Genomic DNA, 27,280 nt, shown 5'->3' with positions numbered 1-27,280 from the left:
TCACGGAGTTATAGATTTTTGGAACAAGAAGGAAACTTAGAGATCATCTTATCTCCTGCATTTTATTTTATAAATGAGGACACCCAGGACTACAGCATGTTCACAATCTGAGTTTCAGAACTAATTGAGTTACTGGGTAGTGCAGAATATATATAAATATATATATATATATGTATATATATAAACACCTAATTAAAATGGAGACCCATCACACCTCGTCAGGGGTAAACGCAGAAATGTACTGGAGGGCTTCCCTGGTGGCGCAGGGGTTGAGAGTCGGCCTGCCAATGCAGGCGACACGCTTCGTGCCCCGATCTGGGAAGATCCCACATTCCGCGGAGCGGCTACGCCCGTGAACCATGGCCGCTGAGCCTGCGCGTCCGGAGCCTGTGCTCCGCAACGGGAGAAGCCACAACAGTGAGAGACCTGCGTACCGCAAAAAAAAAAGTACTGGAAAGGGCGGAGGGGGATTGTAAACTTTGAAAAGTAGTCCATTTTTTTCCGTCCTTCTGCTCTCTGTATTACCAGTCATAGGTTTCTGAGCAAACAAATTCAAAAGAAAACATTTAATGTTCTCTAGTGAGACACGAAGTAACTTCAGAAAACGTAAAGGTCATAGAAAACGCTATTTTATATATCAACACATTTCCGTACCAATCCCCTCAAAGCCTACCTTGGAATCCTCCCAAGTCCCCACCCCCTGAAATATTCCATCTCTAGGCAGCTGCTCCTTCCGCGGGGCCCCTAAACAGTGTTTCACTTCTGAGGCTCGTGGGGTGAGTGTCCCGGCCTGCGAGCGCGCGGGGGCCGGCACGGGGTGGGGAAAGACCGCGTCCCAGCGCCCCGCGCCCCGCAGGGAGCAGAGCCCGGCGGAGCCCGCGCTACGCGCCGGGGAGCGAGCTGGCCTCGGACTCCCAACGGCCGAGCCTCGGTGGCCGCGGAGACCAAGCAGGAGCAGCTCCCGGGGCTGCGCGGCCGCTCGGGGTCGCCAGGCTGAGCTGAGTGGCTGGTGAGTGCGCCTCGGAGACCCGCGCAGAGCCGGATTCCCAGCCCCGCTGAGGTCCGGCCTACTTGCCTCCCTCTGCCCCCCAGCTCCCCGCTAATGCCCCCAAGCTGTCCAGTTCCCACCCGACTACAACCCGCAGCCAGCTCCTGCCCTTGGTGAATCCCAGTCTCTTCGTTGGACGTCTGACAGACTCCACACCCCGCTCCCCCTTTTAAGGATTCAAAAGTAAGACAAACAGAAGGCCTAGCCATTCAGGCTTATCTTCTGCTCCTCGCTCCTCCTCACTCCCCTACACCCCGAAATCTCATCACTAAATTTGCCACTTCTTCTAAGCAATCTAAGCCTTTCCCTGCTTTCTTGCTAGGAGAGTCCCCTCTCCCGTCCTCTCCTGACAGCTCTTCAGACCCAAGTCAAATGTCATCATCTCTGTCGTTTTTTTCCAGAAGTTTCTTTCCCTTCTAGTCTCTTTCAGCCCTTTGTTCATTCACCTTTTCTTGACGTTGACCACCCTGTGTGTGTTTAACAGTCTGCCCTCTCCCCCCCTCCGTTTGTGCGTTTTGCTTTGGAGGGGCTTCTCGGTTGTGTATGTCATCACAGCGGCCAAGCACGCAGAGACCCCTTAGTCATCATGAAGGGATAGGGGTACAGAGATGGGCACAAGAGAAAGGGGTGTGGTTGAAATGGCAACTTGCTCCTGGAAATGACTAGGAATGATTTTGTGGACGTCCAATGAAGCTCCAAAATTGAACTTAAAGAGAAGGGGTGGTGGGAATTTAAAATGATTGTATTTGGCAGCAAGTTGTCTGGGGAGGACACGGGGAGGAGGAGAACACGAAAAGGTGTTTATCCTGCATCCCCTCTGTGCTCTTATAGCCAGCAAAGCGTGAATACTTGGAGTAAAGACCCGCCCCTTCGTTGCCGAAGTAATCTTGTTAAATTCTAAAATTCAGAGGGAAATTTAGCTTCTAAATTTTAAGTCCTAAGATACATAGGAGAAAAATATAAACACATATTGTGTGTTATTGTATAAACACATATTATACGAGTAAAACATGCACATGATTATAATTTTTTAAAAACCATAAAGTTATCAAATTGAAAAGTACAGCTCTTCCTCTGCTTCTCTTATCTGGCCTTTTTTACTCAAGGTAATCATTGTTCATAATTCATTGTGTATCTTTCCTGGAAAGCTTCTAATGCATTTTATTAAATCTAAACTGTTACTGATTATAATTTTATACAATTACATAGATGGAAACTACATATTATATGTAACAGCATAAAGAAAAAGATGTGAGGAAAGGAAAAAAGGTTGCCAGTTAAACCTTCTTAAAAGTGTGCATCTTAGAATAGGTGAAATACCATGTATATGCCTACATACACTTTAAAAAATTTATACAGCTTGATATACAATGCACTGTACTACCTTGGTTTTTTCTCCATGTAACAATATGTGATTGAGACGTTTCTATATCTCTATATATAGCTTTACCTCATTATTTTTATTGCTAATGTTAAATTAAAATTTTATTGAACAGTGTACTACGGTACAATTAATGCATCCTTTATTAAGGAACATTTTGGTTGTTTCCAGGAAGTGTATTTGTTTACTTGCTTCTTTTTGCTGTTGCAAACATGTTGCATATATGCAAACATGTGAATATATAGTAAGCTAATTTATATTTACTAAAAATTTTTCCATTTCAACTATGTAATCTATTAAAATTTTTGCTACAGTTTTTAGGAATTCTATATAAAACAGCTGTGTACATTTTCTAAGTTACAGTTAAATAATTGCATCAGTCTTTGGGAGTGGTAAACTGACATTTTATATTTAGAGTTCATTACATGCCAACTATGATTTGACATTTGAAAACAATGTAGGAAAAGCATCTCAAATGATTTCATCAGAGGAAGAATTCTATAGCTTCCTTAAGCAAAATCTCCCCAAAATGGCAGTAGTAATTTATTTATTTTGAGAGTCTGAGGTATATGATTTACTTTAAAAATGTAAACTGTAACAAATTATTTAGAAATTACTTGTTTCTCAGTCATGATAGCAATTAAAACCTTATCATTTTCCGTATTGTCGGTGTGTACAGACTACTGACCATAAAGACTCTTTATGTTCACAAAATAAGAGCTTATCCTGTCCTTAGCGTGAGATATATATGTCAGCGCTCAATTCACAGAGCACAAATTGAACTCTTTACATAAAACATATATTCCGAGAGGAGTATTCTAATAAGTTTTAGAAATTAAATGCTTTTTCCCCCACCACCACCCCCTTATACAGCTTCACATAAATCCCAAGGAAACTGAGGTAAGGAGACACACCTAGAGGTGGAAAGTATATGTATATTATATTTAAATATGTTTACCTGAATTGAGGCTATCGACTATGTTTATTATATCACCATGGGAGCAGAGTAACTCACAATGACCTCTTTCAGTGTATTTTATTATAAACTTGGGGAATTCTTGATTAGGAGGGAGAGGATTTCCGGGTTTTTTTCTTCTCTTTACACTGTATTTGTCTTATTTTCAGCTTTCTTTCCTTCTTTTTCCCATTCCTTTTTACTTGCTTTCAATTTTCCTTCTTTAAGCCTATCGATTCAGCCTGACCTTAGTCATAGATTTTGTTTAACCTAACTGATGTTATTCAGGACTACCTTAAGCTTTTTTAGCTTTTAATATCCTTTCATTGCAAGATTACAAAGAGCTAGGTGAACAAGGGGGCAAAACTAAATAGGGCCGTGATGTGACATGCTCTGAAGTTTAGAAAGATCAACTGGGTGTGCAGTTGGATAAGATCTGTGACTCTGCTGGATCTTAGTTTCATTATCAGTAAAAAGGGAGAGTTAAGCTAGGTGATTTCTGAGGTTTATTTTCTAGTTCTGAAATGATGTGCCATGAATCTTAACTATCTGGAATCTCCAGGGAATTAATTGTGTTGGGTAATAACATTTTCTGAAAATTTAATCTGTGCCAGTACTTAAGAAATAGTTGTCATTTTTAGATGGAAAACTCATTAAGATTTATTGTATACTTCCTTGATTTCTTAAACAAAATGTCATGATTCAACTTTAGTCTTTCCTTGATGGCTTAAATAATAGTGGCTCTATACTGGCTTAAATAACTGTGTGTCTCTCGAAAGAGCATTTATTGCCTATGGAGAAGCTCTCCGGCCCTACTGAGCTCAGTCAGTACATGTGTTTCACCATTTATTGAAATTAAAGTAAATTTTGCTTTCATTTCAGAAACCAGACAACAATGCCTGTTGATATCCTTTGAGAGAAGGCACGATTCTCTTACGGGAGTAAAGTAAATTGTTTGGCAGAATTCAAAAGCATAAATTTGAGCAGAGTGACAGGTAGTTGATAGGACTTCACTAATGTGTATCATCATAATTGTTCTTGAGTTACTATAGATGGCACAACCAACTCCTCTAGGCCAGTTTCAAGTGTAAGAATGTAATGCACACACAACTCCTGGGTATTGTAGATCTTTATTGTGCCCAATAATAACTCAAGAGACATTTAATTAGTTACTATCCAAGCAAATTTTCTCTTGTGTGAAAAAGCTAGACATTAGATTGTGGCCAAGAGTCAAAGACAAAAACCAGGATCTATAAAAGACAGAGGAGAGAGGGATGAGAAAATAAATACTTCAGACAGTTTGAGAACATTGGTCCTTGTTTGACATCTTGGGTGTGGGTAGGTAAACTGGTTAGCTGGCAGCTAAAAGGTCAGTTTGGGTCTTTCTGTTCTTGAATAGGCCAACCTTAGCATATCAAAGAAAACAATTTCAGCTGTTTATGGGTCCTTTGGAAAACCTGGTGAGGGCAGATGTCAGGTGCAGGTTACAGGCTATCTCTGTCTGATGGAGGGCTGCTGGTGTCCCTTTCATACAAAGCACCGTCTTACTTAGGCCAGGTCTGCACCAGTGTCCTCAGAATTTCTCACTAGAAAGCCTCTTTATCTTCTTCTTTTGGACTGTCTGCTTTGGAATTTGTTCTTTTGTTCTTCAGGTATTTACTGTTATACTGGTTTCTGGATCTTAGCCATATCCCAAACTCCTATTTATTTTGATGGAGGCTTGATTACTGTCCTAAATATGATTTTTTTTTCTGTAAGTAACATTTTGTCCCATTCCGCTGGTGCCCCCTAATTTTCCTTGTTATGTGCTCATGATAACTTCCACACTCCTTTATAATTGGAGCTTTTCTGATTGGGTAGGTTGGATTTATACTTTATATGATACCGTTGCTTCAGTAAATAGTCACAATCACATTTTAGCATGAATTTTATGTTTGGACTTGGGATATTCATTTTGGCTTCCAAGAGTATGTTTTATGCTTTTTGGGTGGTCCTGGTTATGCTCATATAGATGAGATGGCTGGACAGTTGAGTGTCTGATTGGTGAATTGTAGAGTAGCAGAGTTCCCCCAAGCAAGGAACATTTCAGTCCATGTAGTTCTTTGCTTGATCTCTTGGATAAGTATACTGGTGTTGATCACCAGTTGGTCCTGGAGTACAGTCGCTCTCAATCTTTTTTCAGCCCTTTTTCCATACCTGAGGACAGGTGTCCTCCCATCAATTGCAGTGGTTACTTATAGTTTGAAAAAGACCCTAGAGGTGTGTAGGTGTAGGGGTGTGTGTGTGTGTGTGTGTGTGTGTGTGCGCGCGCGTGCACGTGCGCGCGTGCACGCGCTGTCCCACTTTAAAAAAAATTCTCTCTCTAGCCCTATAAACTTAGTTTCTTTAGATAATGCAGTATGAGAGAAACAGATAATTTTGCTACCTGTCTAGCTTCAATGGGAGGGATAAATTAATACATCATACTCAATTTATTGAACAATTTAAAAAAAAAATTTTATAATCCTAGGTTTTGAAGTTTTAAGGTGCTCTGCAGGTGGAAGGAGTGGATAACATGAGCGCTGAAGAAGGTGACCCACCCCCTCCGGAAGAAGAAGCCCCGTCCTCTTCGGGAGAGGCAGCACCTCCTAGCTCAGAAGATGTTGCCCCTCCGGATCCAGGAGATGAGGCTCCCCTGCCTCCGGAAGAAGAGGCTCCTCCTCCTTCCAGTGAAGAGGCCCCAGGAGATGAGGCTCCCCCACCTCCGGAAGAAGAGGCTCCTCCTCCTTCCAGTGAAGAGGCCCCTCCCCTCCCAGTAGAGGCATCTGCAGAAGATACTGTCTCTCTTTCCGAAAAAGGTCCAACTTCCTCTTTAAGTGATTATGTGAATCACATTCCTTCTGATGAAAGGATAGTTATGCCAGATGAAGATGACCCAGATCTGAGAAGGGTTCGACCTAGGCCTGCGCCACGATTGGTTCAACCAGTGCCTTCTGAGGTGCTCTCTCAGTCTTCCCGCAGATCATCCAAATATCTCCGAAGTATGAGTGGCGTTACAAATCTACAGGAAACATTAAGAGAGAGACAGGTTTTGCTTATAATACCATTTTTATTAAGTGTCGCTTTTATCTGAAATGAAATATTTTGGTGATTTTTCTTCATAATTACAATTTTTACACATGGTTTTCATTCTTTAGGCAAGATTCAGAGATGCAAGGGAAAACCGAAAAATGAAAATTGACCCTTCATACAAATATATATTTGAAATTCTATCAGCAAAGCTTGGCCTGGACATAACAACTGTTGAAGAATTAATTTTGGATTGCCCATCTGTAAGTTTAAGTCTTATTATTTTTTAATTACTCTTTGAGAAGTGATTGGTTGAAGAAACTTGAATCGTTGTGAACAACAAAACATTTAGAAAGAGAAGGTTGGGATTTAACTGAATAGAGAAGAAGCTTTATTTTACATAGTTATAGCCAGTTGGATGATATTTCTAGTTTGGCCTACTATTGTGGAGGAAGGGAAAAAAAGAGTTGGCAACTAGAATTGAGCTAAGATTCTAACTCAAAATGGCTTCAGAAGTTAGAGGGATAGTCAAGCACAGGTAGAGTGATATTTTAAAAGTACGGGTTATATAAACTACGCGTGTAAATCATTTGGATAGAAAAACAAATAGAGAAAATATTTCTATTCTGCAGAAATAGAGCTAGGGAACAGTGACTACTGCATGAATATAGTCGAAAACAACGAGGTGATTATCGTGCGTCTCTGCGTGCCGGGGAGAGCCCTGGATTATGCCTACTTTTCTAGCATAATTATTAACAGTTCCTCCTTTCACTCCTAAAAGGGTCCCAGATTTGGATGATGAATTTATATGGTCACCTTAATTATAGTAATATATGATAAACTGTGACTTTGATAGCAGCTCCTGGAAGCACTTTCATAGCTTCCTTATAGCTCAGGTTCTAAATTTTCAACAAAATTACTCTTAGCTGCTTGAGTTTTTGTCAAGTCTAGGAGTGACCTGGGCTGGAGCTTCTACAAGACCCGTGAGCAGGTACATGCTGGTGGTGAGCTGATTGTCCCACTGAATGCAAGGGTGAGAGAGTTGCAATGGGGGCGGCATTGTGGTGAGGTTGCCATTATCAGGGTCCATACTCCCTGTTCTTGCCCAGTGAACTTGGGCAAAACTCTTTAGCTTGCTCTAGGAGCGAAGAGTCTGTGGAATATTTCCTAAAAGAGCCTCTCCCTTGCTCGATGCAGTATGTTACCAAGTTCTGGAAGTTGTCTGCCCTTCATTTCTTCCAGGACCCTTATAAAGCTTTAGAACTGGCAGGCCCCTGACAGTTGAATGGGATTGATCATTTTCTTGTTCCCTTAGTGTGTTACAGTGACATGGGCATGTGATTGATGCAGAGAGATCAATAGCTCTGAGCTATTTTAATGGCAAAGGATAGACAACCTTGGAGATGTGTACATAAAACAAGAGGTGCCACAGCAAGCGACTGGAAGTAGGATGGTTTCCCGGGTCACCAGAGTTCCCTGTGGGAATGTGCGTGTGGCTAAGGAGAGCTTCACGGGCATGCAGGCTGTTAGTTGAGTAGACCCTTGTGCTGAAGGGCCCTACCCTTGGATAAATGATCTCCTGTTGCCATCTTAAAATTATTAATAATTTCTAAACAAGTGGTTCTGAATTTTCAGTTTTCACTGGGCCTCACGAATTCTGTAACCTGCCCGGGCTATGGATGGTACCACCCAATGGCAGCAGGATTCTCTTTGCCACTCTCAATTGTTTTTGTTTGTTTGTATTGTTTTTTCATTTGTTTTCATCTCTCCTGGCCTCCCTTCTCTATTTTGGCTCCTCTGGTGACTCTGGTTATGTGTCTGCCTATTCTCTAGGTAGAAGAAAGTGATGCAAAACAACCTTGCACACATCACTGAGCAGATGACCAAGAGAGGAAGGGAAGGCCAATTTCTAAAAAATGTGATTCTCAGTAGGCCCAGGCAGGCTTCAAGCCTGTCCCAAGGACCATTCCTGTGCTTGGTTAGGGAAGAAACTATATAGGTAATCAACATTGTTGCACCTGAAAATTTCAAGGCCACATATTTGGCTAACTTCACAATTGGAATCCCACTAGCTCTGCAAAAGATTTAGGCATAGACGTGGGGACTGGGCAGTGCCTTCAGAGGAAGACTGCTGCCAGGACTAAGTTGGGGAGATGAGTATCTACAGAGGTGATATTATCACCCTTAAGTATTTGCCACCTGGTTTTCTGGGCTGGCATTCTCTACTTGGAGGAAGTCTCTCTCACTGGCTAACATGCTGCCCAGGAAGTGGGAGTGCCCAATGCTTGCAAACCCTTCCATTTGTCATTCCTGGGGCGTGTCTTGGACTTTGGGTCTTTGTGGTTAGCTTCTTCCTTTAAGGCTCTCATAGACCAGGCCGGACACTGCTTAGGCTGCAAGGAATGGGAAATCTAGGTTTAAGGGAAGAGTCAAGCCAGGAAAGGTGTTTCCTTAAGAGTTGCTGGTGAATTGCAAAGCCACAGTGGAGGGAAGATAGTAAGTACATCTAGGATGGAAACCAATGTCAAAATCTGGGAGAGATTAGAGTGCTCATTTGATTACATGGACAGAGCAAGAACATGTAGTAAATTGGCATCGCGATTAGTGGATGGGTGAGTAAGAAGTTGGAGCAAGAGGTGGTATGTTTTGTTGTGGTTGTTTAGGTAACTGGGTGTATGGAAAAGTTTTTCTTTTATGTGAGGCCTGTTGCGCAATCCAGAGTGAAAACAGTTCATTAAAGGCTCCGCAAAAGGGTAGACAGCAGCAGAGGTGGTGGTTATTTTGTTTGCCTTCAGATCCATTCCCGACTGTGCTCCACCCTGCTCTGTGGCCTGGAAGGCTGACCTCTCTGGAATCTACCACATGGGCTCCCTTATCCTCTGGTTTCCACGTGGCTCGGCTTCTGGGAGCCACCAGCAGGAGATTGGAGGGCAGAAGAGAAAGAAGCCTGATCCCTCCCCACTTGGCCACGTTTCTGCCAGTGTCCTCCCGAACAGTCCCTTTCCCCCAGCTCCAGCTCTCAGCCTGCTTCCCGCTACCCCATTCCCCCCAACGCCCTCCCTTCCAGGCCTCGAGGTGGTACTGGTTTTCCTCTGTTGCTAGTCCTGTGTTGCTGCTAGTGCCACAGCTTCCCTTACCCTGTTCTGGCCTCTAGAAGTAGCCTCTTTAGGTTTCTTCAGAGCCTCTTTGTTACGACTCCTTTGCTTGCCAGGACCCTAACCAATACAGAGGTTTCTGCCGCATTGGCATTCAAGCTTTTGCTACTTCGTGTGTTCCTGCTACTTTCATTCAGCGCTGCTCATGATAGTCACAGACATTACTTTCCTGGCTTACATGATAGTGTTTTCCAAAGTCAAGACAGCAGCAGCACAGTTCTGTGGAAAGAGAGCAGATCTGGAGTTCCAGGTTCTGCACTTGTGGGTATGTGTCTTTGGGTCCTTCACTCAAATTCTTTTTATTTTTATTTATTTTTAATTTATTATTATTATTATTATTTTGGCTGGGCTGCACAGCACATGGGATCTTAGTTCGCTGACCAGGGATCAAACCTGTGCCCCCTCCCTGCAATGGAAGCGCAGAGTCTTAACCATTGGACCACCAGGGAAGTCCTCAAATTCTTTTTATTTATTTATTTATTTATGGCTGTGTTGGGTCTTCGTTGCTGCGTGGGCTTTCTCTAGTTGCAGCGAGTGGGGGTTACTCTTCGTTGTGGTGCGCGGGCTTCTCATTGCAGTGGCTTCTCTTCTTGCAGATCACAGGCTCTCGGCACGCGGGCTTCCGTAGTTGTGGCACGTGGGCTCAGTGGTTGTGGCTCACAGGCTCTAGAGCACAGGCTCAGTAGTTGTGGCGTACGGGCTTAGTTGCTCCACGGCATGTGGGGGTCTTCCTGGACCAGGGCTCGAAACCGTGTCCCCTGCATTGAGAAGCAGATTCTTAACCATTGCACCACCAGGGAAGTCCCCTCAAATTCTTTTTAGCTTTAATTTTCTTTTCTGCAAGAGGGGCATAATAATGCCACCTTACCTAGTGCAACGTTGTGGTGAAACTCAGATGAAGCATTTGTAAAGTATTACGTATTATAAGTGAATTTTTAACCGCAGTCATGATTTCGGCCCACGACGGTTTTCACTCTGCTGGCCTCAAGAGTACAACATGTCTAAAAGACAAGAATTCATTACGTTTGATATTGAATTTTTTTTTTAATCACAGTCATGCGGTCTACTTTTGAGAGTTTGGATGCATTCAAAGCTGATGGGTCATAGAAGTCACATACAGCATGAAAGTGTGGAACTGGGCAAGAATAGCTATGCTGACAGCTTCTGTATCTTTTAGATGGTAATTATGCAAGAGAGCCAAGTTTACGTGTGAGATGGAAGAGTAGAAAATGAAGGGCTAGAATTTTGCTCATCTCCGTGGCTCCATTTCATCTCCCAGGGTGGTGGTTCCCAAACGTGGTCCCAGGACCAGCAGCAGCATCACCTGGAACTTTTTAAAAATGCAAATCCTCGGGTCCAGCGTTCTTTATTTTTAAGACGTCCCCTCGTTGCTTCTCTGATGCACACAAAAGTTTGAGAACCATTGTCCAAGGGTGAGAGGCTTTGCCAGACCTGAGATACTTCCTACAGGAATAGGTCAGTAAGTGAAGAGAAACCCACTGCCCAGGAAAGACACTTATGTATGAAATCAGTGGAACTAGGTGAAGGGGGGGTCAGTAAACTTTTGTGTTTCCCTAATGATGTGTGAGAGTTTTTGTTTATGTGACCTAGATGTCTACTTACTAAGATAATTATACTGACTCATAAGTAATTAAATTCATGCTCATAAATATGGAAGACATCATATTAATTTGTTTTTATATTAGTTTGGCTACAATATAGGTCAAATTATAATTGCTGAAAATATAATTACTCAAATAATTGGTCAAACAAAACAGTTAGTTAATAAGTTTTACTGTCCCACAAATCAACTTTTAAGAATAGTTTCTCTTGGGAATTCCCTGGTTAGGACTCCGTGCTTTCACTGCCAAGGGCGCAGGTTCAATCCCTGGTCAGGGCACTAAGATCCTGCAAGCCACCCAGTGCAGCCAAAAAAAAAGAGTAGTTTCTCTTAACTATAATTCTTTATGTTTACCTCCAGTTGGACTCACCTATTCACCCCTATAAGATGCTGTGAGGCAGGGTTAGGTAGGTGGAGGCCCACTTATATATGTAGATAAGTAATGGAGGTTTGGAAATAGAATTCACCCTATATTCCATGATAATTTTGGAGTTAAATTAGTTCGGATTCTAATGCTGCCTCTGATGTACCTGCTTCTGTGTACCTTGAATAAACTATTTTAGCTTCATTTTCTTTATTTACAAAACTATGAGGACTAAGGTATGTAAAATGCCTAGCACAGGGCTTGGTTCATTTTATTGTAGTTTCTTAGTCATTTTATTGATTATCATTTTCTCTTTTGTTTAACAGCTGGAAGCATTTACTCTTTTTTTTATGAAAGATGGTTGTAAGACATTGAAGTTTTTGTACCAAGAAGGAGATGTACCTGGTCTTGGTAAGGATGTTTTGCAAGGGTAATGTGCCAGCTATTCATGAATGAATGTTAAAGTGCAGCATATCTTTTCTCTTATACATAGACAATCCTATATTTATAAAGAAAATTTACCAGGAGCTTACAAGATTGCTATAATGATTGAAGAAGAAAGCATCCTTATAGAAGTCATTGACCTATCCTGGGAATACACATTTTCACTAGAATTTAATTGCCTTTTCCTTGAAACAGGTAGAGCTATTTTGTACACGTGTTGTCAGATGACTAGAAATAGTCATGAAACCACCCGAAAGCACAGCAGTCACTCCCTGTGGTCCTGGGTCAGCATCTTGTGTTTGCTGCAGCTGGCAGGGGAATATCTGGCTTTCTCTACTTTTCACGTTATTCCAAAAAGAATTGATACTTTACCAGGTCATTGAACTTTTGTCTTAATAACTAGGTACACAGATCATCCTTTGGTTTTAGACTACTTATCTTATAAATCTTGTGGATTTTACCGTGTCCCCTCTGTTGGTTCTTTCTTGCTTTCCTCCTCTGCTGCCTTTTTTTTTTTTTTTTTTTTTTTGCGGTACGCGGGCCTCTCACTGCTGTGGCCTCTCCCGTTGCGGAGCACAGGCTCCGGACGTGCAGGCTCAGCGGCCATGGCTCACAGGCCCAGCCGCGCCGCAGCATGTGGGATCTTCGCGGACCGGGGCACGAACCTGCCTCCCCTGCATCGGCAGGCGGACTCTCAACCACTGCGCCACCAGGGAAGCCCCCTCCTGTGCTGCCTTTAAGCTTAGGCTCCTATCTCATGCCTGCCCCAGTTTTCCAGATTGAAAACCAGTATCTCTGTTACCAGATTTCCTCTCTGAAATCCATACTACTTATTCCTGCCAAGTAAATCTTTCATTGTCCTGTTGTTGGATTGAGTCCAAACTCTTCATTTATTCTACTAAGGCTTGTCATAACCTGGACACACAGTACTTGTTTAGTCTGATCTCCTATTCTGCCAAACATGAACTTGCTGCTCTCTCTAAGCCAGTCTTCATGGTTGTCTGTCCACACCAGTCATTTCTGTGCCCTTTTCTCCACCCTCCTAAGTGTCTCCACCCAGCCAAATCCTACCCCTCCTCCGGATTGCCTCAGCCATTCTCTTTACTTCAGAGCTTTCTCAGAGTGTTCCAAACCACATCCATCACTATCCTCCAGACGCCTGTCTCTTTTAAAGTTTGCATTGTAAAATACACCACTTGATCATGTTCTTCTGTTTTCATCTAATTGTTTAATATATATGTCTTTCTTCACCAACAAAATATGTAGACTCATGGTTAGTGACTATGTCTGCTCTATTGATCTTCTGTCTCTCACAGTTCTTATGCTGGGACATTATTGTAAGGTCCAAATTTTCATAATTCATTAAAAATTAAAACAGTAGGGGCTTCCCTGGTGGCGCAGCCGTTGAGAGTCCAACTGCTGATTCAGGGGACACGGGTTTGTGCCCCGGTCTGGGAAGATCCCACATGCCACGGAGCGGCTGGGCCCGTGGGCCATGGCCGCTGAGCCTGCGCGTCCGGAGCCTGTGCTCTGCAATGGGAGAGGCCACAACAGCGAGAGGCCCGTGTACCGCAAAAAAAATAAAAATAAAAATAAAATAAATAAATAAAACAATAGTTGAAAATATAGAAAGGTGAGAAAATATCTACAATTAGAAGATAAATTAAAACTACCACCCACATTCCCACTCACTTGGAATAATCAAGTTAACGCCTTGATGAGTATCCTTCTGTAACTTCTTTGGTATATATATGTGTGTGTGTGTGTGTGTGTTTATTTCCCTTTCTCTATGTATTTTGATATGTATATGTACAGTATGTATGAGATATGTACATATATATACACAGTATATATACCACTATGTATATAGTTTGATCTTCTGCTAGTTTTATCTTCTGATCACTAATTTAGATGTTTGTAATGACCCAAATTATAAGTATGGCTGCAAGTCTAAGACATATTCACGGTTCATTGACTCCTTGACATCCAGAGTTGCATATATAATATGTAGAGTTGGATCCTATTTTGCAGTATATATATATATATATATATATACTGCTATACATATATATATTTGGGGGGACACATTCAGTCCATAGTGTTTATTGTTATCCTATATTGCCTCAAACCTTCTTTGGAAGAGTATAGTATAAATAATAATAATGAAACTCTCAAGTTTTCAGCCAAAAAAAAAAAAAAGTATCATTTTCAAACTTATTGGGCCAAAACAAGAATGTAGAGCTAGTGAGAATATTCCTTTTGTGCCAAGATTACAACACCAGACAGACAGAGCTCTCCAGGATGCTTCTGGATGACAAGGTAAGTTTGAGACGGGCTCTCTGTGCCTCCACCTTTCCACAGCCTACGGCATTCTTGCTGCCTTTAACCAGGAAAGTAATCACCTCTTTTATGGCTCACAAGTAGCATCTCACTTATGCCAAATGTGCTGGAGGCTGGGAATGCTTTGTGATTTGCTGACCTTGTACCCACTCTGGTGCTTTGGGTCATTCTTTGTCAAAATTTATGAAAGTACAAGACAGATGAGAAGGGGGACGTGCATTCTTCAGCTGGAAGAGTGACCAAGTAACTACAAACTGCTGCCCCTTCTGTGATCGTGCTGGTCACTGCAAACTTCAGCAGCCCGATGACTTGTTCCTCCAGACAGCGACTGTGCCTATGCCTTGTTCACCCAGACCACCAGCCCTGTGGGTCCTGAGGAGGCAAAGCTTGATGGGGAGCAGGCGGGTACTGGATGAGAGTGTAAGGGGCCAAGGTAGGACTGCGAAGGAAGCCACTTTCCCCATACTCAGTGCCCTGCTAGATTCTAAGAACCCTCTACCCTAACAATTATCTTTCTAAATAGCCTTGGTCCAAACTTTGGAGCTCAGGGTGGATTTCAAGTCAGTGTCAACAGTGTGAAACTTTCCTTTTCTTCTAGACAGGTTATCCTGTGTATCCTGGTATATGGGTGAGAGTATCCCAGACCAGATGTTGTTTTCTTAAACTGCAGAGCTTATCACACCCTCCATTGACAGTGTGCAGACCCCTGGGCCTGCAGGGAGGAGGAGATCACAGATAGACACTGTTTGACACACTGGTTTAAAGCTCGATCCTGGAGAGGGTCAGAAGTGAGGTGGTGAAGACAAGCTCCACTCTTTACTCGCTGGGTCACACTGGGAAAGTTATTTCACCTCTCCGAGCCTTGGTTTTCTCATCTGTAAAATGGGAACAGTAATGGAACTCACCTCATGGGATTGGGAGGACCGTGGTTATGCTGGGCTCAGGGCAAGTGCCATGTAAACTTTGCCTCACTCCCTAAAAATGTCTTGTCCTCCAAGATTATAGTCCAGTCTCAGAAAGAAAAAGGAACTCAGTAGCCATGAGAGTTAGGTCAGCCTTCTCTTAATTATTTTCAAAAACATTGCATTTCCTGTTTGGGGACCATGTCACCCAAGATATGCTTCCTTTTTTTTTTTTTTCAATTTAATTGAACTAAGAAAAAACAATTTATAGATGCTTTATAAAAATGTAATCCAACTCTATATATTATTCTATGGTAGCTTTTAAAAATTGATAATATTGTCTTCTCCATGCCACTGATACATTTCCACAATTAAATTTTAAACAGTTGCATTGTACTTCATTAGGCTGAGACAACTATTAGGTTCAAAACTTATTATTAGAATTTAGGTTGTTCACAACTTTTTTCTCCTTTAAACAATGCCTCAATGAATATCATTGAAGCTAATTCTACGTGGATTAGGAAGACTTTTTAGGAAGAATTCTCAGGAGAACTGCCAGAAGAAAGGGTAAACATACTTTTAATTATTATTTTTGCTATTTCCAAAAATAATATACTTATCAGCTTGGTGAGTGTTCCTCTACATGTCTTTCTTATATGCATGTGCTAACACGTAGACACTTAGTATCATTTTAAAAATATCATGTAACACGTTTTATTCTTGACTTACTTTTTGGACTTGACAGTATAACCTAGACATTTTTTATGTTATTAAATATAGATTTATCTAATTTAAAAGATGCTGTATAATATTCTTTAGTGTAGCTGCATTTGAATTTTTAGAAGCCAGGAATATGTTCAGCTGTGAGTAATGGAAAACCTAATAGTAGCTTAAACAAATAGGGAGTCTATTTTTCTCTCATAACTGGGCAGGCAGTGGCTAGCAGTGGTTCAAGTGCTCAGTAACGCCATCAGAAACCCAGATTCTTATTTTATTTCTGTTCTGCCATTCTTTTTTTTTTTAATTTAATTAATTTATTTATTTGGCTGCATTGGGTCTTTGTTGCTGTGTGCGGGCTTTTCTCTAGTTGCCGCGAGTGGGAGCTACTTTTCGTTGTGGTGCACGGGCTTCTCATTGCGGTGGCCTCTCTTGCTTTAGAGCACTGGCTCTAGAGCGCGGGCTTAGTTGCTCCACAGCATGTGGGATCTTCCCGGACCAGGGATTGAACCAGTGTCCCCTGCATTGGCAGCTGGATTTTTAACCACTGCGCCACAAGGCAAGTCCCCTATTCTGCCATTCTTAACACATTGCTTTGTGTTCATATTTGTTGCACATGGTTGCAAGATGAAGTCTAGACATTATGTACAGGTTTTCATCATGTAGGAAAGGGGCCTACTAGTCACACCTCTCCCCTTTATCAGGAAAGCCCAAGATTCTTAATGTCATATGACTACCCTAGGGGCTAGGGAGGCTGAGAAAGCAGTTGTCTCCCTGAGAATGTACAGATTGCTAAATGGGACAAATTCAGGTTCACTTATCAAGGAAAAAAGGGAGAATATTAAGGGTAAAGGTAATTCTGCCAACCTCCATGAATGAGCATTTGAGCTCTACATTGCTGCATACCATGTCTCAGGGTTCTTTGGCTGCAAGCAAGGTGCAGACTCTGGCTTAGGTAAGCAAAAAAAGTAAAACATTTGGGTAGTTCACAAAATTTAGAACTAGCTGAACAATCAGGCCTTGGGAAAAATAGGAATAGAGCATTTCCATGGATTTCAGGGCAGTTTCTTTGGATTCATCAGTAGATTTACCTTGCTCAGATACCTTTTATCTTTGTGTCTCTGCATTCAAGATTTACAGTCTTGCAGAGAGTCTAATTAGTATAGTTTTCACATGTGTACCCCTGCAGGGCTCTGAGACTGGTGTCCTCCAGAATCCCAGGATGGGAGAAATTCCCCAAACCCAAAGGAAGGAGGGCTGGGCAGACAAAAGATGTTTATGGTTTTGTGATAGGGATGTAAAATTTTCTTAGATCATACTTCAAATTGGTTATGGTTGTGAACAGGAAGACTGTTGATTTTTTGCTTATTAATATTGCAACCAAGGAATTCCCTGATGGTACCAGTGGTAAAGAGCCCACCTTCCAATGCAGGGAATGCAGGTTCGATCCCTGGTTGGGGAACTAAGATCCCACAACTAAGCCCGCATGCCACAACTACTGAGCTCACACGCCTCAACGTGAGAGCCTGCGTGCTGCAAACTACAGAGCCCACGTGCTCTGGAGTCCGCATGCCACAACTAGAGAGAGGAAACCTGCAGTCCACTACTAGAGAGAGGCCCACACGCCACAAAGAAAAGATCCCACATGCCTCAATGAAGATCCTGTGTGCCGCAACTAGGACCCGACGCAGCCAAAAAAAAAAAAAGAAAAAAATATTGCAACTAGCTATCTAACAGAATTCTCATATTTTAAATAGTTTTTAAACATCAAAGAAAGATTTCTAATGATACATTTTCATTGAAATTAGTTCAAGGAAGGATTTAATATAAGGCGGGTGCTATGAGAGTATTTAGTGGGGGACAGGATCTTCTTGGGGGAGTCAGTGAAAGTTTACCTGAGAGGTGGCATTTTGGCTGAGATACGAAAGATTAGCAAGGATTAAGGAGGCAAAGGGTTGAGAATGGGATAAGAGAAGGGTTTCCATGAAAGTCCTGCCTGAGGCCAGGCCAAAAGGAGCAAAGTGCAGAACTCAGTGAAAGGCACCCAAGGAGGCTGCAATTTAAGATTTGCAATTACATTTTTTTGTAGATAAAAAATTTTATTCCATAATTATATTGAAAACTTCTTAAACTAAAGCAAGGAACAAGGGTGTAAGATCCACAGTAATTTATCACATTTGATCAGTCATATGATCGTATGCTAAGTTCTTGACTTTTGTTTTCAGAATGTGGTCGAACTATTCCTGGAGCAACCAAAGGGGCAAAAATGATGAGATTGTATATAGACAGCGCAGCCCCAGAGAAACTAAAAGGAGTGTGTGTAGTTTTTGTTCGCTGTCGCAATGATGTCCCTATAAATACTAAAAATATTCATGAAGTATGTTTACACTTTTTTCAAATATATGGTTAAGCATTTTTGCCAGCTTTATTGAGATATAATTGACATATAGCATTATGTAAGTTTAAGGTATACAAAGAATTGATTTAACACACTGTGAAATGATTACCACCATAGCATTAGCTAACACCTCCATTGCCTCACATAATTACCTTTTTTCTCCTTTTTTGGTAATGACATTTAAGATCTACTCCCTTAGCAACTTTTAAGTATGCAATACAGTATCGTTAACTACAGTCACCATGCTGTACGTTAGATCCCCAGAACTTATTCATCTTATAACTGGAAGTTAGTACCCTTTGACCAATGTTTTTTCCATCCAAATTTCTGGGCAGAGGGCTAGTTTAATTGCTTTTTACCTCAACTGACAGAGTTTTTCTCGTCCCCTTTTCATGGACAGGGCAACTGTCCACCTAGAACTTTCTTTATGTAGGAGGCTCAGTTTCATTTCCCTCACATTGTATGGACTCCAGGCCATACCTCCTTCCCTATGCAGAAATTAAAGCACCAGGGAAAGTGTTTACTTGATGAGCAAGTATGTGAATGGTTAAATGCGGGCAGAATATAAGTTTGTTGATTTTAGAACCTTAATATTCACCACTTAAGTTTTCCTAATAGTTTATAAGATATATTGTCTATACTTATTGTAATGTAAAATAGGTTATGATTTTCAGTTCTTTAATGGGATCAGCATGTAAAATAACATTTGAACACTACCCTTTTAGGAAGTGCTATTTACTTTTCTGGACGTATCAGAAGGACTCCTAGTTGGGATTAGGAATATGCTGGCAAATATATTTCTACCAGCTATTCTTGCGACAAATAATTGGGGTGCTTTAAACCAGTCCCAGCAAGGAGAATCTGAAAAACACATTTTCACTGAAACCATCAGCAGATACCTTTCATCTTTAGATGGTAAGTATAGTATTTAATGTTTATTCAGTTACTACAAATGAGCAAATTAACTATAAGTTATTAAAAATAAGCATTAGAGAAAACATTTCCATCTTAAAAGATGTTAATCAAAGCAATTATGAGACCTAGAGATAAGATATCAAATCATTAGAACTTCTCTTTCCACGGATCTCTGAAGGCATAAGATACATTTTCTTTTATATCTCCCATTGTAGAAGGAGGATTCTCTTCCTATATTATTTGAGAAAATTTTTACCATATTTAAAAATATATACATTACGATGAACTCTTTTTAAAATATAAATTATATTATTTCTTATTGTTAAAATATGCAATTTTATTAATAAATCATAGTCACAATCTAATGATCAACTAGAATTATATTTCTATAAAGTGTTAGATCTCTAACATTTTAGTAATTACAGCTTGAAACCACACATTGGCATTTAATGCATTGACATTAAACACCTCTTGTCAATATTATTTTTTCCCTTTTAGGTGCTAGAATAAGTATTGAGGGAACAGTTAAGTTAAAGAAGATAGACAATGTTGATTTTTCCAAACTGCATACCTTTGAAGAAGTGACACTCGCAGCTAGCAATTCAGAAACTGTTCGTCAGCTAGAGGACGTGCTGATGATATGGTACAGACAGATTGAACAGGTGAGCCGACCTGAGTGATTTCACCAGATATGAGTCATAGTTCATATCTGTGTCCTAGTCACTGCATTTTGTCCCTAAAAGTAAAGGGAAGAGGAGCCTTCCAGATTCTACTATGAAATTCAGCCTATTTTTGATTCTAGTGCAAAATCATTGTTCTCTTTGGACCACTTAATATCAACTTTAAGATATTTCCCACTTTAAGGAGGAAACCATAACATTATGGCTTGAGAATGGAATAATGAAGAAACAGAAATAGCCAGCATTTATCTCCAATATCTTATGTATTGTTTATGCTCTTCATTAGAGAGAGAGGAAAAGTACACAGTGAAGAGACTATAGCCACAATGCTAGACACTTAATAATACCTCTTGGTTGATCAATGGAATTGTCTGTGTTGACAGAGAGGTTCAAACTAGGCTCATTCCTATCAGTACTGCAGTGGCAAGTCTGCAGCTCTCTGGCCAAATACATTTTCTTTCTGGCAGTAAGAAAAGCAGTGATAGGAATGGGGTATATGTCAACATTCTGAGAGGTGCCAACTTACACTACAAACGTTGACCACAACCAAATATTAGGTAATTGCTCTAAACAGAAAGAGGACTCTAGAAGCCAACTCACAGATCTCTAGTTCATGAGCACAGGACAGTGAAACTGGAGAAGAAAATCTTCAGTTGAATGAGGACTAGGGGAGGAAAATCTTGAGCAAGCAAGAGTTAGAGAAAAACATTTCTGATTTTACCTCTCTTAGAACTGTTAGAAGGAGGGAGGTGTAGTTGGAGTGGAAAAATTGGAGGACTTTGGAAACTCCATCAAGGCCTGGAGTGCCGGCCACAAAATTTGCTCCCAGGTGTCCCTAGGTACTCGAAGTAATTGTCCACCAAGGACTCCTGCAGCTGCCTACTATGCCAGTTGGCATAGGAAGAGGGAGTTGTAAGCCATTGTGGAATTCAAGCTGTGTCCTACACAGTGGCTGAGGAGATCTCCTCCAATTATCATGATCAATCAAAATAGATCTGCTTTTATAAAAATGAGCAAGCAAAAGAAATAGCTTAACATAAGGAGATTAGGCAACTTGAAATAAGAAAAGTTGGGCGGAATTCCCTGGTGGTCCAGTGATTAGGACTCTGCGCTTTCACATTGGTTGGGGAACTAAGAACTAAGATCCCACAATCCTGTAAGCCGCACAGCCAAAAAAAAAAAAAAAAGGAAAATCATGTTGGGCAATTGTAGCAAATGGTCTCCAGTTAAGCAGAATCAGTGCAAGAAATGGGAGACTTCTTTAAAAAATATTACACCTAAAATAAACCTTGACCTCTTGTCATACACAAAAATTAATTCAAGATGGATCATAGACATAAATATGAAAGCTAAAACTAAAAAAAGAGATACATGCAACAACATGGATGAATCTCAAAAACATGTTGAGTGAACGAATCCAGCCTTAAAAAAGTAATGTGAAAAATAGAACAAAAAATATACTTGAATCAGAACATAATGCAGAACTATATTAATATCTTATTAAGATAAAAACCCCAGAAGCCATGAAAGGAAAAACCTGACATATATGACTATATAAACAAATTAATGTAAGATCCATATGGCAGAAATCACTGTAAGCAACATTAGAAGATAATTGACCTTCTGGGAGAAAATATTATCAGCATATGTAACAGAGTTAGTATACATAATATGTAAAGAACGGCTATAAATCATTAAGAAATGGGCATTTCAGAGAAAACTTGGCCAAGGATATGAACAATGTCATTCAAAGAAAGTACGTGGACATATTTGACCTGGGAAAAGAAGGGGACCTAGGAGTGACGTGATGTCTTCAAATATTTGATGGTATTTCATGTGGACTTAAACTTGTACTGTAATGGCCCTAACAGGCAGAATTAAGAGTGGAGTGTGATGGTTATAAGGAGGGAGATTTTATTAGGATCACTTTCTCACAGAATTTCCCCCCCCACCCGAAAATGGAATGTTTTGTATCCCTGAAAGTATCCGATTTGAGGTTGGATTATCATCTATGAATAATGTTGTAGCAGGAATTAAACATCAAAAGTGTTGCTTGATTTAGTTAATTTTAAGGTCCATTTTCATTCTTTAATTCAGTGATTCAAATTATATAGACTTTCAGCCACTAAGAAAAGTTTAAATTATGTCTAGTATCCTTTATTTAAGGAGGTGGAGAAACTTATAATAAGATTAGGAAAGAGTTCCATAAACCATGGTTAAAATTATAAGCATTTCATGGATTAAAGAGAGAAGCTTCATAGGTTTGAAAAATCAACTGTGTATTTTGACTCATTTGTATTCTTAATTCCATCACGATTGTAGTTATGGAAAGTTATAAGCATAAAAAATGTACAGAAAATAAGAAACACCCCTGTAATTACCACTGAGATTAAACAGATACTAACCATTTGCTATTTTTGCTTCAGATCTCTTATTTTCACTAAATCCTCCAACCCTTTCCTCTCCCTCCCTGTATATTACCACCATTCTGATGTTATTGTCTCCTCCATTCCCCTGGAAGTTTTATACTTTTATTGCATTTGCATATTTATAAGCTTTATATTATATATAAATAAATTATATATATGAAAATACAGAATATATATTTGTGTTTAAAATCTTTACATAAATGGTATCCTTTTACAGTTTTTTTTTTATTTAACATTCTCTTTCATCCATGTTGATACAAGTAAATTTATTTCATTCACTTAACTATTGTCTGGTATTCCTCTATGAGAGAATCCATTTATTCTGTAGATTTCCAGACATTTAGGAGACATTCAAATTATGTCTAGTATCCTCTGTTTAAGGAGGTAGAGAACTCACCTGTTCCCTCAGAAAGCAGTTGTTTCTACTTTTTTTCCTGTTACAAACAATAATAATACATCTTCAATGAATATCTTTATTCTGGTCTCGTTTGCACATGTTCAAGAGTTTCCCAGGGAATGGCTGAGAGAAGTAGTATAGATTTTTTATTGGGTACTACAAGGCCCTCCAAATAGTGGTTATATTAACTTATATTTTTTTACAGAAGTAAATGGGAGCTCCCATGTCTTCATATCTTTCGTTACACTTGGGACTGTTGGATTTTTAATGGATGCCAGTATGTTGGATGTGAAATGGTATCTTGATTTATTTTGCATTACCCTGAACACTGTTGAGGCTGTGGACGTTTAATGCCTATTTAGATTTCCTCCTTGTTGAATTGCCTGTTCATATCCTTTACCTAGTTTTCTTTCAGATTGCTTGATGATATCTTAACTGAATTGTTGGAGTTTGAATAATATTTTCCGCCTGTTAATCTTTTGTTGGTCCCCATTGTGTCCTGCATTTTCGTTTGGTATTGGTGTCTTTAGTCATGTGGAAGTTTTACATTTTAATGTAAATATCTTTAAAAATGGGAATCCAGCCTCAATTTAGCTACCTCCAGTGACTAGAACCTTTGTGCTTTTTGTATTTTGGAAACACTTTCCTACTCCAGTGTTGTGAAGATATTCTCCTAAATTATTTATTTATTTTAAATACTGAAATATACAGAAATGAACAACAAATGAATAAAAATAAAATAAACAAATTATTGTAAAATTAACACCTGTGTAACTTTTGCACAAGACATAGAGCATTACCAGCAGCTTGCAATCTCCATGCATTTTTCTTCCCAATTTTAACTCCCTTTTCTTCTCCCTAGTGGTAACCATTTTCCTGGCAATTATGTTGTTCAGTTCCATGCTTTTCTTTATAGTTTTACCCCCATCTCCTGTATTTTCTTTAAATGTTTTACCATTTAGGTTTTTAATCTTTCTGGAATTATTTTTGTGTGTGTATAATGTGAGGTAGGAATCTAATTTTGTCTTTTTCCATATGGTTAGCCAATTGTCTCAGAAGTGTATTTAGTAGTCCATTCTTTACCAGCAAATTTGTAATATCTATCAAGTCTCTAGACCCCTTTATCTATCCCACCTGTCTACTTATTTGTTTTTTGTACTCATACCATACTGCTTTAATTTATGTTGCTTTTTACTAAATCAACGTTTGGTATGGCAAGTCCCTTTCATTATTTTTCTTCAAAATTGCATTGATTATTTCTGGTTGATTGTTCTTCCAAATTAATTTTAAGACTAGTTTGCTGGGGCTTCCCTGGTGGCGCAGTGGTTGAGAGTCTGCCTGCCGATGCAGGGGACGTAGGTTCGTGCCCCGGTCCGGGAAGATCCCACATGCCGCGGAGCGGCTGGGCCCATGAGCCATGGCCGCTGAGCCTGCGCGTCCGGAGCCTGTGCTCCACAACAGGAGGGGCCACAACAGTGAGAGGCCCGCGTACCGCAAAAAAAAAAAAAAAAAAAAAAAGACTAGTTCGCTAAGTATCATGAAAAGAAAACCTTGTTGAGATTTTGACTGGAAATTTCATTGAATGAAATAAATTTCATTTCATTAATTTAGAGAAAATTTCCATCTTTATATGTTGAATTTTTCCATCCATGAACATGGTATATTTCTCCACTGATTTAGGCCTTCTTTTGTGTGCTGAAAGTAAGTTTTCTAATTTTCTCCAAAAAGGTCTTGTACATTTTTTGTTAATCTCTAGATATCTTACATTGTTATTATTTGTTATAGCAAATACTGTCATTTTAGAAATTACATTTTCAGATTGCTAGATGGCTTGTAAAGAAATGCTACTGATATTTATATATACAGCCCCAAACCTTACTGAATTATTCACTTTTATTAATTGTAAAAGTTTGTCTTTAGATATTCTTGAATTTTTAAAATGTGGCCAACCATTCCCTCCATGATAATGCCATTGTTTTTTTATTTCCAATTCTTATACCTTTTGTTTACTTTCCTTATCCTGTGCTATGATCTCCATGACCTGGTTGAATGGAAGTGGGTGGTGATAGTGGCAAAATTGTCTTGTCTTTGGTTTTAAAGTGGTATTTTCTAAAATTTCATCTTTAAGTATGATGTTTTAAATCACAGCAAGATCCTTTTTGACCCATCTCCTAGAGAAATGGAAATAAAAACAAAAATAAACAAATGGGACCTAATGAAACTTAAAAGCTTTTGCACAGCAAAGGAAACCATAAACAAGATGAAAAGACAATCCTCAGAATGGGAGAAAATATTTGCAAATGAAGCAACCGACAAAGGATTAATCTCCAAAATTTACAAGCAGCTCAATATCAAAAAAACAAACAACTCAATCCAAAAATGGGCAGAAGACGTAAATAGACATTTCTCCCAAGAAGATATACAGATTGCCAACAAACACATGAAAGGATGCTCAACATCACTAATCATTAGAGAAATGCAAATCAAAATTACAATGAGGTATCACCTCACACTAGTCAGAATGGCCATCATCAAAAAATCTAGAAACAATAAATGCTGGAGAGGGTGTGGAGAAAAGGGAACCCTCTTGCACTGTTGGTGGGAATGTAAATTGATACAGCCACTCTGGAGAAAAGTATGGAGGTTCCTTACAAAACTAAAAATAGAACTGTCATATGACCCAGCCATCCCACTACTGGGCATATACCCTGAGAAAACCATAATTCAAAAAGAGTCATGTACCACAATGTTCATTGTAGCTCTGTTTACAATAGCCAGGACATGGTAGCAACCTAAGTGTCCATCGACAGATGAATGGATAAAGAAGATGTGGTACATATATACAATGGAATATTACTCAGCCATAAAAAGAAACGAAATTGAGTTCTTTGTAGTGAGGTGGATGGACCTAGAGTCTGTCATACAGAGTGAAGTAAGTCAGAAAGAGAAAAACAAATACCGTATGCTAACACATATATGTGGAATCCAAAAAAAAAAAGGTTCTGAAGAACCTACAAGCAGGACAGGAATAAAGATGCAGACGTAGAGAATGGACTTGAGGACACGGGGAGGGGGAAGGGTAAGCTGGGACGAAGTGAGAGAGTGGCATGGACTTATATATACACTACCAAATGTAAAATAGCTGGTGGGAAGCAGCCACATAGCACAGGGAGATCAGCTTGGTGCATTGTGACCACCTAGAGGGGTGGGATAGGGAGGGTGGGAGGGAGACACAAGCAGGAGGAGATATGGGAACATATGTATATGTATAGCTGATTCACTTTGTTATACAGCAGAAACCAGCACACCATTGTAAAGCAATTATACTCCCATAAAGATGTTTAAAAATTATAATATACATGTAAAACAAAGTATGATATTTGCTGCAGACTTTTGGCAGGTACTAATTATCATGGTAAAGAAATTCTCTTCTAGTCTTAGTTTGCTAAGAGTTCTTAATATTATTCAGTGTTGAATGTTATTTGTACTTTTAACTTTCTTTGAAAAGGTGCAAATAATGAGGTTCTAAAAGCAGAAAGTAACGTTTCTATACTCTGTGAACTTTTCTGATTGCAGGTACTTATTGAAAGTGTGCAGATGAGAAGAGAAGCTGATGACTCAGGTCCTCTCACTGAACTGGAACACTGGAAACGCATGTCAGCCAAATTCAGTTATATCATTGAACAGATTAAAGGGCCAAGTTGTAAGGCTGTTATAAATGTGCTTAATGTTGCACGCTCCAAACTCTTAAAGGTAAAAGGCCTTGTATTTTAAAGTTTACTTCAGAGCAACCAACTGGAAAATTACCCTTCTTGAACTGCTTCTTCACATCATATACTTTGCACCATGTATTTAGAAGTGTTAAAACTTTGAGTAAGGCTTTCTCTTGTACCATCGTTACTTCCAGAAGAGGAAAAGGAAGTATAGAAATGAAAATTTATTTCTCAATATTTCACACACCAATTTTGACAGTACTACTATGGGGTGATTGCTATTTATTTTTAAATTGTTTTTGAAATTGTAAATCAATAGAGGCTTATTGAATTAGAGGACTATATAGAAAGTCAAAAGCAAAAATGTCCTCTATCTTACATCTCATCCCCACTATTTCATCTCCTTTCCTAGAGGTCATATTTATTAACAGTTTAGCTTGATTCTCTCCAGGTCCTTTTCTGTTTCTTCCTTAAAAAAAAAAAAATATATATATATATATATATTTGTTTTGTGTTTCTAAATTTTTAAAATTACATGGCATCATCATACTCTGTTTTTCTTTAACTCCCTGGTCCCCCCAGCAGCATATCTTGGAGAGTTATACCTATCAGATCAGGCTATTTCGTTTTCCATAATGTTAATGCATCAGGTTTTATTTAATCATTTTCTTGTTTTTAGACAAATTGTTTCCTTTCTTTTTTTCAACAGTCTTGAGATATAATTCACATATTACTCATTTCTGCCATTTAAGGAGCAAAATTCAGTGGTTTTA

General features: G+C 39.6%; 1 protein-coding gene across 21 annotated transcripts in view; it reads left to right on the top strand.

The window, feature by feature from the left end:
• Positions 1-847: 847 nt before the first annotated feature.
• Positions 848-27,280, top strand: part of DNAH8 (dynein axonemal heavy chain 8) — a 327,555-nt gene continuing 301,122 nt past the window's right edge. For 13 of the 21 annotated variants that reach the window (XR_010946846.1, XM_067753094.1, XM_067753083.1 and 10 more), the window contains exons 1-8: positions 848-1,231; positions 5,894-6,451; positions 6,561-6,695; positions 11,899-11,983; positions 18,201-18,352; positions 19,099-19,288; positions 19,787-19,950; positions 26,371-26,547. Coding sequence is in view for 20 of the 21 variants with exons in the window: in XM_067753094.1 (XP_067609195.1) it covers positions 5,939-6,451; positions 6,561-6,695; positions 11,899-11,983; positions 18,201-18,352; positions 19,099-19,288; positions 19,787-19,950; positions 26,371-26,547 (1,416 nt within the window). In the remaining variant the exon portion in view is untranslated. Of the gene's footprint in view, positions 1,232-5,893; positions 6,452-6,560; positions 6,696-6,724; positions 9,045-11,898; positions 11,984-14,285; positions 14,336-18,200; positions 18,353-19,098; positions 19,289-19,786; positions 19,951-26,370; positions 26,548-27,280 lie in introns of those variants that run through there. The other 8 variants (XM_067753082.1, XM_067753095.1, XM_067753097.1 and 5 more) reach the window with 8 other exon arrangements.

Source organism: Pseudorca crassidens, chromosome 10 (assembly GCF_039906515.1).
Source record: "Pseudorca crassidens isolate mPseCra1 chromosome 10, mPseCra1.hap1, whole genome shotgun sequence".
In the NCBI taxonomy this organism is placed as follows: domain Eukaryota; kingdom Metazoa; phylum Chordata; class Mammalia; order Artiodactyla; family Delphinidae; genus Pseudorca; species Pseudorca crassidens.
This window is presented reverse-complemented; position numbering and strand designations above follow the sequence as displayed.